This window comes from Doryrhamphus excisus, linkage group LG1, assembly GCF_037039965.1.
Source record: "Doryrhamphus excisus strain RoL-2023G ecotype Guam linkage group LG1, RoL_Dexc_Guam_v1.1, whole genome shotgun sequence".
Taxonomy (NCBI): Eukaryota; Metazoa; Chordata; class Actinopteri; order Syngnathiformes; family Syngnathidae; genus Doryrhamphus; species Doryrhamphus excisus.
In genome coordinates this window covers 11,596,399-11,609,967 of record NC_136357.1, presented here as the reverse complement: position 1 = coordinate 11,609,967, position 13,569 = coordinate 11,596,399, and the positions used below count along the sequence as shown (strand labels likewise).

Below are 13,569 nucleotides of genomic sequence, written 5' to 3'. Positions count from 1 at the left end.
ACCTCCACGTGCAATATTAAGGCTCTAAATGCAATATGTTCAGTTCTATGTGAAGTATTTCTATGATGCCTCATATTAACTCACTAAGATCTCAGTGTATAGACTGGTCATATATCTCATCTCGTTTCATATTATCTACATACTGTATTTGTATATGACTCTGGGTAAAACTGTTGATTTTGTTAATACTTGGGTTGTTTATATTGTTTATTTTTCTATATTGTGTATTTTGTACTGCTTAACTGATTTGGTACTCATGCTGCTGTGCAATGCAAATTTCCCCTCTGAGGGACAAATAAATATCTTATCTTATCTTAATACATAAAATGAACTGGGTAATTTTTTCCGGCCTCAATATACTGTATTACCATGTGCTGCTTGTTGGTTTTCTTCATCTCCCTCCTAAAATAGACAGGAAGAAGGTTCACTCTGTGTATTGGTTTCATCACCTTGGTGTATTAGGTCCACAGAACAATGGCATGAACGGACTGGGCCCATTTGTCAGGCAGGGCCGGTAGCAGAAGTGTGTAGCCTCGTTAGGAATAATGTAATGTAATGTAGTAGAAACTAAATGAGTAGATTGCAATATATTACTGTACTGTACTTTTCTTAAGAGTAATGCATCTTGTGACAACCCTCATTACTACATTTTATATTTTAGTTAATGTCATTCATTTGTTTAAGTCCGGTTACAAAACCAAAAACTTGAGTCAGTCTTGAACCAGTCATGATGTGCTATATATATCACTATATTGACAGTTACTATGGTACCCATTATGTCATTGTATGGTCATATCACCTTGTACTTTGGTACAAGGTGCATTATTTAAAAACAAACGAAAAAAAACCTTAAACTGCATTATGGAAAGCAGGAAGTGAACAAATGTAACAGTTACTGATTGTAAAAGTACCAGATGGAGGGGTAGGATTTAATAAGCTTTGCTTCTTTCTACTCCTTTTGGACATGTGGAACTGTGAACTGATTATGTGATGCATTCAATTGTAAGCTGATGCATGTTCAAATGAAATAAAACCATTACCAAAAACTCAACAACAAAAAAATAAAACCGTGCCTTTCGTCCTAAGACGGCTGGGATAGGCTCTGCGACCCTTGTGACGATAAGTGGCATAGAAAATGAATGAATAGAAATTATTTGGCTTTTAGTTCATGTGTTTTTTTATGGCTGGTAACTGATTGCAAAATCAATCTTGTTACAATAAACTTGTATACATGACCCACCTTTAACATTGGGGTACTTCTTGAGTTCCATCAGTAGAGCATCCAGAGGGAAAGGCCAGAGCTCCTTCCAAGCGAACTGTGTCTTGCTGGGCTGCAGCATCCTTCTGCTGCAGCAAGGCATAGTGTTGTTTCCCTGAACACAGCACCACCTTCTGGACACTACGTACAATCACAAATACAGTTGCTGACTGGATTAATCCGAGCTGACCGAGGTATCCCCCCCAACATTGGTTTGCAAGAGGTTCCTGGTGCCATTTTGCTCTGACTGGATGCAGCCCCCTTTAAGGGAAACAGTAAGTCATGTCAATCTCAAATAAAAATCTATGAAAAACTAATGATGGACTTATCAAAAACCTGAGCAAAAACCTGATCAACACAACTGAACACCAAATGCAGTTTTGAAATTAAATTTAAGGGAGAAAAAAATCCAAACCTACGTCCCCCGTTAAAATGTGCCTATATTCTTCAGTTATAAATCATACAGTATGGCGTGTCAACACACTGAGTGCAACTATATTCTTAATGTATTTTTTTTAATCAAAGCACCAGAAGCTCACCTTTGAGCCCCTCCCTGGGTCTGGACCCAGGGTGAGGCCCATGTCCAGCTAAGGTGCGGCCCCCAATTTTGTTGTTCCTCTTCTGAACCACTCTTTGTCTGGCCCTGTTTACCTTGGGAGACCCTACCAGGGACACATGGCCCCAGACAGAATAGCTCCAAGGAGCACCAGGGTACACTAACCCCTCCACCATAGTAAGGTGGTGATTCACGGAGGGTCTGGATGTTGTGGGACTGTTTTGGCTTACATAGCTCCAACATGGAAGTCGGGAACAATACCTCAGGGTTGCTTGGTGATATAAATGCAAAGGTTTCATGTGTTTAATCAAAGGTTAAAACACCAAATTTCATTTCACCAAAAGAATCTATTTGAGAAAGACAGAATTTGGAGGGCATACCGACGCTGTTTGGTGCATTCATCAGCGTCGTGAAGATGAGGATAGATGTATTCTCGCCCTCATTTTGAATACCCTGATAGTGTGGATCTGCATTAGCCCTTCAACACCATGATTATCCAAGGGTCTGTTAAATAATAAAACAATCAAGTACCTCTCCACTGGGTCAAGACATGTTAAACATTACATAACATGGCCAATACACTCAGTGGTAACAATTCTATAAAGCTCAGAAATTTTTTCATTGACATCATTCATGATGCTTAGCACCAAATTCATATATAAACATATAGCAGGGATTTGGCTGAGTGATACTTTAGATTAGAACAGTGACTTGAAGGATGTGCTTGTCGACTTCATCATCACTGGTGTGACGATTCAATGGAGTAAACCTTGATTTATGTTTTAAAATCAAGTTACAACTTGGTTTTTCCCAATCGTGTCTGCGGGTTTGGGGGGGTCACAGCTGGTTCAGTCCTAAGAGAAGGTGGCGTCGAGAAGGGCCTCTTGCTGCTGATGATGGAGGGAGCCGATACCCACGGCGGGGGCGGGCAGAGCAGGACGGCTCACCAACCGTAGCTGAAGACCACAGAATTTATTTATTTTAATTTTGCGAACACAAACATGCCTGCGACCCTATTGAGGATAAGCGGAACCCAAACAAACATGAGTGATAAACAAGGAGGGGGGGGGGGGGGGGGCTCACCTTGCAGGCCAACTGCTTCTCAAACCTGGGGCCCACAAAAGACCAGGGGCCCATGTTCTGGGGCTCCTCCTGACTCCAGATGAACTCTGCAAGGGTTATTTCAATCACCACGTCAGAATGAAATGAAACTTTTTGTTTACTAGGATGAACATACCGCTAAATAGTCATATTTAAACATGTTTATCGACATATTCTGAATAATACCGTATGAAAAGTATAGTTTTATTAAATCTAGTTAGACCCACACACTACTGCAGTATATATGTGGTCTGTTTCCTCACAGCATTTCCTGCCATAGCTTAAAGGTTGCTTGCAAACAAAATTACAGTTGTTACATGTATTTTTTAATGATTAACTCTTTAGATATTCTATTTCATATTGTTTAACCCTTTATAGGGCACTCACTGAAATACTTAGAAATTTAAAAATTCAATCCTTCAGTGTTATTGGGGGCTATAAGAAGACATTTTTTTTTCTTTTTACTTTTTAAAAAAGTTTCAGGTTTTGGGTGCAAATCAAGATCAAAGAAGTTACCATATAAGGTTCCTTGCCCATTTAGGGTATGGAAAAAGGGACAGGTCAAACTGCACAAGGTGACATCAACAGAGGTACTGTAGTTAGAGTGACTGTGATCAACTTATCGTGGTTAGTTTTTATGTTTGGGCCAAGAGTGTCGGGCCCCAAGCATCAGAAAATTGCAATTTCCGACTTCTGAATGAAGAAGGAAGGATACTCTCTGGCTCACTCCTGATTGATCACAGCCCATGATGTCACTTCCTGTGACATTGTCTGATTTAGGCTGATTGGCACGAGAAAGTCACATGACTCTGTTGCCTTGCTGAGACATGGGGAAACCCTGTTTTTTTTAAGTTACCATACATGGTTACTTGCCCTATAAAGAGTTAACCTTTTATATAGTTCTACTTCAAAAAATATTTTAGGATTTTATTTCTCGAGAAATGCACAAGGATGAGCGAATTCAAGAAACAGTTTAAGCAGTTGATACAAGGAAGAAGGGTCTTCAACGAATCATGTTTTTATTTGTTATTATACATATATATATATATATATATATATATATCACTATTTTGATAGTTATATCTATTATCATTATTGTTATGGCTGTAAAGACATCGCCATTATGTCACTGTATGGTACCTTATACTTCTGGATGTGTTGGGGGGGGGGTCTGTATGTATATATATATACACATATATATATATATATATATATATATATATATTTTTTTTTATTTTTTTTTTAGTTTTTTTTAAGTTTCTGATTGGAATAAACCAATCTTGTTACAATAAAGTTGTATACGTGACCCACCTTTAGCATTGGGGTACTTCTTGAGTTCCGTCTGTAGAGCATCCAGAGGGAAAGGGCAGAGCTCCTCCAAGCGAACTAACGCTGTGTCTTGCTTAGCTGCAGCATCCCTCTGCTTCAGCAAGGCATAGTAGTGTTTCCCTGAACACAGCACCACCTTCTGGACACTATGTAGAAAAATACAATTGATGACCGGAATAATGAGATGACAAAATTTGTTGCCATCTTGTACCTTTCTGCTGGGACTGACGTATCCCCCAACACTGGTCTGAAAGAGGTTCCTGGCGCCATTTCGCTCAGGCTGGATGCAGCCCCCTTTAAGAGAAACAGTAAGTCATGTCCATGTCAAATACAAATGAAAAACTACTGATGGACTTACCGAAAACCTGAGCAGCATCTTGGGTCCGACCACGATGAGAGGTTTGCGGAAGTTTCGAATCATCTGCCGCCTTAGCAGGTGGAAGTACTGGGCCGAGGTGGTGGGGTTGACTACGGCCATGTTGACGTTGTCACCATCAACGCCCTCCTCCTTGCTGTCGCACATCTAAGACGAGGAAGACGAGGATCGGTTAAAGCGTCATATCTCACTGATATAGCCATACATCCATTTTCGATGCAACTAGGGTCACGGGTAGGCTGGAGCCTATCCCAGCTGACTTCGCGCAAGAGGCGGGGTACACCCTGGACTAGTTGCCAGCCAATCACAGGGCACAGGAAGAACCTAACTGATACATCACACCTGGTATGTTAGTATGGACCACAAAACGGTGGGTGCAGTAAATATAATTACCTCAGCCAAACACAAAAACGTTACTTATCTTTGTAGTTTTTGTGTTTTTTGGTGAAAATCTGGGTAAAAATGTAGGGTGAGGATTTCAACTTCTCTTTTTGTCAGTACAAGTCATGATGTAACCATTCCCGCCGCCGGCATCCCATCCATTCCAAACATTAGTTACATCATATTCCATGAACCAGGAAGTAGCTTGCAAATTCTTGGAAAAAAACAAACAATCCACAATTTTTTTTTTGCTCTGATGATAGAACCTCTTCCACCTTGGCAGTGATTTATTGTGAATTCACACTTCAGCTTAATATGGTAATAAAGATTGTTACACAATTCTATTAATTGATTTAATAGCATTTCAACCAGATTGCGTAGCATCCATTGTACACACTGCATGTTCTACTACTGGTTAGCATTGAGTTTATTAACCACTAAAGATACAATAGAGACAATATATATTTTTTAAATACGGACAAAATAAGCACAATAAGAACTTAAGCCAACGACACCATTCGTCATTTACAGTGCATCCGGAAAGTATTCACAGCGCTTCACTTTTTCTACATTTTGTCATGTTACAGCCTCATTCCAAACTGAATTAAATTAATCTCTTACCTCAAAATTCTACACAAAATACTCCATTATGACAATGTGAAAAAAGGTTTTTTTGACATGTTTTGAATTTAACAAAAAAAATCACATTTACATAAGTATTCACAGCCTTTGCCATGAAGCTCAAAATTGAGCTCAGGTGCATCTTTTTTCCACTGATCATCCTTGAGATCTTTCTACAGCTTAATTGGAGTCCACCTGCAGTAAATTCAGTTGATTGGACATGATTTGGAAATATAATAACTGTCTATATAAGGTCCCACAGTTGACTGTGCATGTCAGAGCACAAACACCAAGCATGAAGTCAAAAGAACTGTCTGTAGACCTGCGAGACAGGATTGTCTTGAGGCACAAATCTGGGGAAGGATACAGAAAAATTTCTGCTGCTTTGAAGGTCCCAATGAGCACAGTGGCCTCCATTATTCGTAAATGGAAGACGTTTGGAACCACCAGGACTCTTCCTAGAGCTGGCCGGCCTTCTAAACTGAGCGATCGGGGAAGAAGGGCCTTAGTCAGGGAGGTGACCAAGGCCCCGATGGTCACTCTGTCAGAGCTCCAGCGTTCCTCTGTGGAGAGAGGAGAGCCTTCCAGAAGGACAACCATCTCTGCAGCAATCCACCAATCAGGCCTGTATGGTAGAGTGGCCAGACGAAAGCCACTCCTTAGTAAAAGGAACATGGCAGCCCGTCTGGAATTTGCCAAAAAGCACCTGAATGACTCTCAGACCATGAGAAACAAAATTCTCTGGTCTGATGGCTTTCGTCTGGCCACTCTACCATACAGGCCTGATTGGTGGATTGCTGCAGAGATGGTTGTCTTTCTGGAAGGCTCTCGTCTCTCCACAGAGGAACGCTGGAGCTCTGACAGAGTGACCATCGGGGCCTTGGTCACCTCCCTGACTAAGGCCCTTCTTCCCCGATCGCTCAGTTTAGAAGGCCGGCCAGCTCTAGGAAGAGTCCTGTCTTCCATTTACGAATAATGGAGGCCACTGTGCTCCATTCAAAAAAACCTTTTTTCACATTGTCATAATGGAGTATTTTGTGTAGAATTTTGAGGTAAGAGATTAATTTAATACAGTTTGGAATGAGGCTGTAACATGACAAAATGTAGAAAAAGTGAAGCGCTGTGAATACTTTCCGGATGCACTGTAGTCACGCAATAACAAATTGAACAAGTAAATTAGAAAATCTAATTTTCGCAACGAAGTTCATGGCACGATCGGCGCAATCAAACAACTTTTCCCACACAATGGCAATTGTGAAAGGTTTGTGCATCTTACCGCAGAGTTGTTTTATGCTCGCCACAGCAGCAACCAGTGGTTGCTTTCACATTGGGATTTCATTGTTGTCGCACAGTGGCGACGTCTAATCAGAATGGGACCGCTATTGTGGTAAGTCAGTGCTGCATCACAACGGATACACGTCTGTTTTTGTTTTTTCCTTCTCTTTCATTGCTTTGTCGCAAATACTTTTTGTAATCGAGGTACTTATTATAAACTTATTGCAGCCCTAAGTAATACTAATAACAGACTTCACGTGCAGCACAAAGCCAACAGGGTATTTTCTCTTTAAATATACAGTTGCAAGTGTTCAGTTCATAGATCAATTGAATTTAAAAGGCTTCGTAGCATTTGCATGTACGTAGCTAATGGTGATTTTACCTGCAGAAAACGCTCCATGCGGCACGAAGAATGTTCCGGTCCGGCTCCGTCATAACCGTGAGGTAGCAGGATCACCATCCCGCACTGGAGCAGCCACTTGGCCTCACCTGTAGAAAAAAAGGTTTGACATCTGAAGGTCGTAATGGCCAACTGCCAATAGTGAAGTGTAGTCTCTGTTGTGCGCTACCTCCTGAGATAAAAGTGTCAAAGATGATCTGAGCACCATTAAAGAAATCTCCAAACTGAGCCTCCCAAATGGGCAGCAGGTTGGGCTGGGCGATGCTCATACCGTACTCAAACCCAAGCACGGCCTCCTCGGACAGCGGGCTGTTACACACCTTCAAAGTAATAACAATTACCACCACACTATGCCTTGTGGTGATGTACTGTAGGTAATCTTTTTTTTTTTTTTTTTACCTCAAGGAGACCCTTCTGTTGAGGGCTGATGTGATTTAGAGGAATAAACATGTCATTGCTGTCTTGGCAGACCACCATGGCGTGCCGTTGACTGAAGGTACCACGACCCACATCCTGCCCACTGATGCGGATGTTAAAGCCTGGAAAAAAAACATTTTTTGGAGATGTCGAGGAATTACTTTTAATCATAGATGTTTGCTGACCTTGGCAAAGGAGCGAACCAAAGGCCAAGGCCTCTGCTGTAGACCAGTCTAGTTTGGAACCCTCTTCTAGCTTTTGCAGTCGAGCCTGAGAACACAAAAGAATTACCAAAAGTATCAAAGTAGGCCACTATTTTTAAATGTGAGCATGCTTCATGTGCTAAACAGTCATAACAACTTAATGACTGTTTCTCCATACCTGTGCATGTGTCTTGTCTAGATGCCCATGCAAATGTATGTACTCTGGGATGTCTACAGACTTGGCTCCAACATACTGCAACAACGGGACAGGGACACCAGTATCCCAGCTCGTGACCCGGGCCTGTGGCTCCACCAGATCCCCCCAGCGGCCCTGCAGGTTGGTGGGCGGCGGACTGTAGAGAGTCATGTTGGCCAGCTTGTCATTGAGAGAGCTGTAGTACTTGGACTTCATCTGGTCGTGCTCGTTCTCTGTCATCAAGCCCTCGGAGATGAGTTTCTCTGAGTAGGAGTCGGGGACGCTCTTACGGGACCTGCCAGGAAGTAACAAGGTGATGGTTCCTTTAGATTACATTAGATACTTTAGGGTTCAATTCCACCCTCGGCCATCTCGGTGTGGAGTTTGCATGTTCTCCCCATGCATGCGTGGGTTTTCTCCTCCCATATTCCAAAAACATGCTAGGTTAATAGGTGACTCCAAATTGTCCATAGGTATGAATGTGAGTGTGAATGGTTGTTTGTCTATATGTGCCCTGTGATTGGCTGGCGACCAGTCCAGGGTGTACCCCGCCTCACGCCCGAAGACAGCTGGGATAGGCTCCAGCACCCCCCGCGACCCTCGTAAGGGTAGAAAATGAATGAATGAATGAAGATACTGATCCAGACAGTAAAGATAACAACGACAGCTTATGGTGTTGGCTTTGTGTGCATTTCAAGGTATTTAAAAAAAAAAAACAAAAAAAACCAATGATGCTTTGACTGACCGGATTATCTTGTACATGGCCGGGTTGGTGAAAAAAGGCTCGTCCAGTTCATTGTGGCCCCACTGGCGGTAGCAAATGAGGTCCAGGATGACGTCTTTCCGGAAGCGCCGCTGGTATTCCACAGCCAGTCGACTGGCCCGCAGGACTTCCTCTGCGTCATCTCCGTTTACATGGATCACAGCGCAGTTCACCATCTTGCCTAACATCAATACATAACATGGGTGTCACATGGCATGTGTTTATCATCACTTTTTTATATTCTGCAAACAGGTTTAATAGGAAGTCAGTAACATGCTGAAGTTACACTTTGTCTATTCTACATCATAAGACACTCTCTGACACAAACAGCATCAGTTTCATTGTTTTTTCATGAGGTTTTCAAAAATAAAAATATAATTTTAAACATTTATGTTCAAGTTCAATGGTTTGATATTTATATAATAGTTGAAAATAGCCATAGTAAAGTAATTCATAAAAACCTCCAAAAAAAAATCATGGAGATTCATTGGTTAGGAACGAGAATCAAAACCAGGAATCGGTTTCGCACAAACTGAAATGATGCCCAACCCTTTTACTGACTGGAAGGTATTATTGCAAAGACATTTTTCTATTACAAAGACACTAGAGGACTGACCAACATCGCTGCAGTACAAAGACGATCTCCCCCTCTCCGATGGAGTGGTATAACCCACTTGGTTGTTCACAATGAGGTGGATGCTACCTCCTACTCTATAGTGAGGGAGGTTGGACAGGGTCAGAGTTTCTGGAACAATCCCCTGCCCGGTGAAAGAGCCGTCACCATGGACCTGCACGAAGAAGCTTTTAAAAGTCAATTCGCCACCTCACAACATGCGTGCATTATCGGTCCTGATTCCCAACCTGCAGGCAGACCACTTGGTCCCCAGGCTGGGCGCCCTCATCAAGAGAGTAGTCTCCCTCTTTTCGAAGCTGCTGCCTGGCCCGCGTCTTGCCCTGAGCCACGGGGTTGATGGCCTCTAGGTGTGAAGGGTTGGGCAGCATGGTCACATGAAGAGGGTGCCCGGCTCCGAAGTCCAACTCCACAGAGGACGTGAGGTGGGAGAGGACATCACCGATGGCCGGCGACGTGTCAGGGAACTCGCTCAAGCCACGCATTTTACGGAACATCAGCTAAAGAAAGATGGGAAAAGTGGATGTAAGCCATGTATTGCGCAAATGACATTAATAGCGCTCCCTATGGGTTGTGGTATGAGAATGAGGTATGAGAATCTGCAGGTATGAGAAGCTGTCTTTGGGCGAGACGTGGGGTACACCCTGGACTGGTTGCCAGCCAATCACAGGGCACATATAGACAAACAACCATTCACACTCACATTCATACCTATGGACAATTTGGAGTCACCAATTAACCGAGCATGTTTTTGGAATGTGGGAGGAAACCGGAGTACCTGGAGAAAACCCACACACGCATGGGGAGAACATGCAAACTCCACACACAGCGGAGAATCTAACCCAGGTTTTCCCGATCCCCTGACTGTGTGGCCTACATGCTAACTATTGTTTGCTATGGTGGGATAATAAATGGCACTTCTTGGCAGCAATCAGCAGAGGGCACAATGAATTCAGTGGGCTGCCATGCAATTCAAGCCAAAAAAATAATAAACAAAAATAATGTAAAGTGTGGTGAAGGCATTTGTCCAACTGATACGTCCAGTCTTACTTCAGGGGGGAACTTGAGCAGACCCGTGAGGAGGTTGAGTCGGCCTCTGTGCGGCATACCGATGATGATATCAGTGACTCCGCTGTGAGCCAACTGATGGAAAAGCTCGTGGAAGAAGCCCATCATGCTCTCTGCTCCTTCTCCTCCGTACCGTTTCACTGTAGAAAATTTGGTGGCCAGGAAGTGGTCAAATTCCTAAACATTGGAAGACATACTGTAACAGAGGAACATAAACATTTAAGGACCTTCATCTTTCATCGCCAATTATACCTGGGACTCCAGCATGATCTTTGCAAGATTCCTTCTCTCCTCTGTGGAGAAAGTGGTCTTCTTCAGCTCCTCAAAGCGGTCGGCAAACCATTCCTTCTCTTCCAGGCTGCTCAGCTGGCTGGTCTCTACCGACAGGTGGCCGCAGTAGGCCTCCTCCAAGTAGGCCTGCACCTCCTCCACTGAAGCCTCTGCCTTGCCGAAATGCCGCAATCCTGCAGAATCACATGGAATGAGTTGAGGTAAGAACATCTACATGCAGATATGCAATGGTGCCTGAAGGCAAAAATGAGGGATGGGGAGCACAGAAGGGCAATGTTGTTATTGTTGTTGGGTAAACTTACCTGCATGACGCACAATACAGACAATCATAAATATATTGTCAAAATATGAATCAAAATGGAGCATTATCATCTTTGTTTGCAGTAATGGACCAGTTAGAGAGAGGGGCAAAATGGGGGCCATAACTATTATTATTTTGGATTATGTGTCATGCAAAGCTCTGTCATACCTTCACATTTTTACCTTACCAAATGGCTAATATAGTCAAAGTCAAAGATCTTCTATTCCAATGTTTCCCAAGTGTTATTGAGCTAAGGCATATATTTTACATTTGAAAATTCTATGTTATATACTATATTAATATATAATTGTTTCAGAGGGTGTACAGCCCACCTGTGCAAACACCTTCTGTAATTTCAGATCAACATCTGCAATAACAATCATTGTTTCAACACATCAGTGCCAAAATTACTCCTATATATGCCATTGTTCACTCACAACAAAGGAAGCTAACAAGCTAAGTAGTCAACAAGAGTTGGGGTTCGCACACTTGAACTGACTCACCAAAAAAAACACTTCCCCTAGCTTTCACACACGCAACCCTGAAGAGCCCATAGTACCATAGAATGCTACGTTTTAGTCTTCAATAACACCAGAAAAAGTTGCTGGATTTGTCGCTAGTATTTATTGTTAGCAATTTAATTCTAATTTTATTATTCTACTTTCTCTTTTGGCTTTTCCCTTCAGGGGTCGCCACAACAAATCAATCACCTCCATCCAACCCTGTCTTCCGCATCTGTCTCTCTCACACCAACTACCCTCATATCCTCCTTCACTACATCCATAAACCTCCTCTTTGGTCTTCCTACCTGGATCTATCACTGTATTCACTATCTCTCCTATGGACATGTCCCAACCATCTCAGTCTGGCCTCCAACATGTAATGTCCCTCTGATGTACTCCTTCCTGATCCTATCCATCCTGGTCACTCCCAATGAGAACCTCAGCATCCTCATCTCTGCTCCTCCAGTTCTGCTTCCTGTCTTTTACTCAGTGGCACTGCCTCTAGACCAAAGAATTTAAGTTTTGAACATTTTTGTTTCTTCCTTCTATGCGATATTGTCGTTTTCTAAATTCCTTTTACTTGTTTGCCTTTCATTACACAGAAAATGAACATACATTAAATTAGAAAATGAAAAACAATTATCAGTTATAAATTGTGTAAATGTAACCACGTGCTATTCCTTAAAATAAACTTAAACTTCCAAATAAACTTAGAATCTAGGGAGGTATGCATATGCATTAAAACATAGCAAGAAAGACACTAAATTGGAAATGCAGCACAGTGATTAGTGAGCAGTATCACTGCTCCATATGACAGCAGCGCTAATTCGCTCATATGGGGGGGCATCGGGTGAGCAGACCTTGTGTAAATAGACTATTGTAACTTGTCATTGACCTGAAGTGTTGAGCTGTCCCCTGAGGCTGTCCGATAGCATGCTGATCTCCGGTACACTGTCAGCAACAGGCATTTGTGGCAGTAAAGGGTTAATTTTGGCCGCCTTGTGTCCATGTGACCGGTATGCCTCCACCAGGCGGGCCAGACCATGATCTGAAAACATTAACAATGACAGGTAGCAAAATACCAAGCTCGCTGTCAGTCATACTTGAACGATTCAGTTTGCCAAAAGTTATATCAATGTGGATATGGCTTTCACAAGTTGTTTATATTGTTTGAAACCACACATTTATTGTGTTAATGTGCAACTATAAAGTAGTCCGCGGCGCACGCTGACCTTGGTTTAAAGTAGCGATGCTGTCGCTCAGCGACTTGTCCTCGCTGGGAGTCTTCTTCGGCCGATAGCCGTAAACGCCTCTCTCGGTGTGATAACAGCAGCAGGCACCCTGGCTGAGAAACCCAAGAGGAAGTCTCCGCACAGAGCTTCTCAGAAAAAGCAAGGCGGACATCTTATAAATGAGTAACGCTGAAAAATAATAGTGTTACAATGGATCTAATGCACTGTGAGCCAGACAGCCGCCATACTGTCCATTGCCACGCGCTGTGGGAGGAGACAAAACGTTGACGCTGATTGGCCGGGAACACTTCCTGTAGTGTTTCATAAGCGTTCGAGTTAGGTCGTACTTTTTATCATTTATGAAGCGCAATACACACATTTGAAGACATGTGTTAAACATATCTAACTATTAAAACCATGTATTCTCATTATTTAATGTAGTAAAACACTCAAAACACTTTGAAAGTGCTCAGGCGTGGCCTTACGAGCTCAACAAGCCTGACTGTGATGCTTTCAAGTACAGCATGGAAAGTCGTAATTTTGTGAAATTGGAAGAAATGTCTTTTTGCAACGAAGAATCAATCATGTACATATAATTTGACTGAGATGAGAAAATGGCGTTTGTTTACGTAAGTCACATTGTTTGCATTTTAATCAAATAAAAGTT

At 42.5% G+C, this 13,569-nt stretch overlaps 1 protein-coding gene across 2 annotated transcripts; it reads right to left on the bottom strand.

Moving 5' to 3' along the window:
• Nucleotides 1-1,236: 1,236 nt before the first annotated feature.
• Nucleotides 1,237-13,196, bottom strand: dhtkd1 (dehydrogenase E1 and transketolase domain containing 1). 2 transcript variants are annotated; one of them, XM_058076466.2, is made up of 17 exons: nt 12,903-13,191; nt 12,566-12,718; nt 10,828-11,039; nt 10,558-10,752; nt 9,738-10,007; nt 9,493-9,664; nt 8,859-9,057; nt 8,096-8,408; nt 7,900-7,984; nt 7,697-7,836; nt 7,467-7,617; nt 7,280-7,386; nt 4,603-4,767; nt 4,456-4,538; nt 4,227-4,390; nt 2,898-2,983; nt 2,395-2,770 (listed from the first exon to the last, which is right to left on the bottom strand). In XM_058076466.2, the coding sequence occupies exons 1-17, from the start codon at nt 13,072-13,074 to the stop codon at nt 2,669-2,671; spliced, it is 2,769 nt and encodes a 922-aa protein (XP_057932449.2). In that variant the 5' UTR covers nt 13,075-13,191; the 3' UTR covers nt 2,395-2,668. The 2 variants fall into 2 exon arrangements, with proteins under 2 accessions (XP_078646187.1, XP_057932449.2); XM_078790061.1 differs by lacking the exons at nt 2,395-2,770; nt 2,898-2,983; nt 4,227-4,390; nt 4,456-4,538 and adding an exon at nt 1,237-1,519 and having other exon boundaries at nt 12,903-13,196.
• Between the last annotated feature and the right edge of the window lie 373 nt (nt 13,197-13,569).

What these genes read in the sequence shown, in the direction of transcription:
- dhtkd1 (XM_058076466.2), bottom strand. Translation starts at nt 13,074, where the DNA reads ATGTCCGCCTTGCTTTTTCTGAGAAGCTCTGTGCGGAGACTTCCTCTT. An exon ending in AACAGAAGGGTCTCCTTGAG is followed by an intron (nt 7,618 to 7,696) that starts GTAAAAAAAAAA and finishes ATTACTTTGAAG; the next exon opens with GTGTGTAACAGCCCGCTGTC. An exon ending in GCATGGAGCGTTTTCTGCAG is followed by an intron (nt 4,768 to 7,279) that starts GTAAAATCACCA and finishes TCCTCGTCTTAG; the next exon opens with ATGTGCGACAGCAAGGAGGA.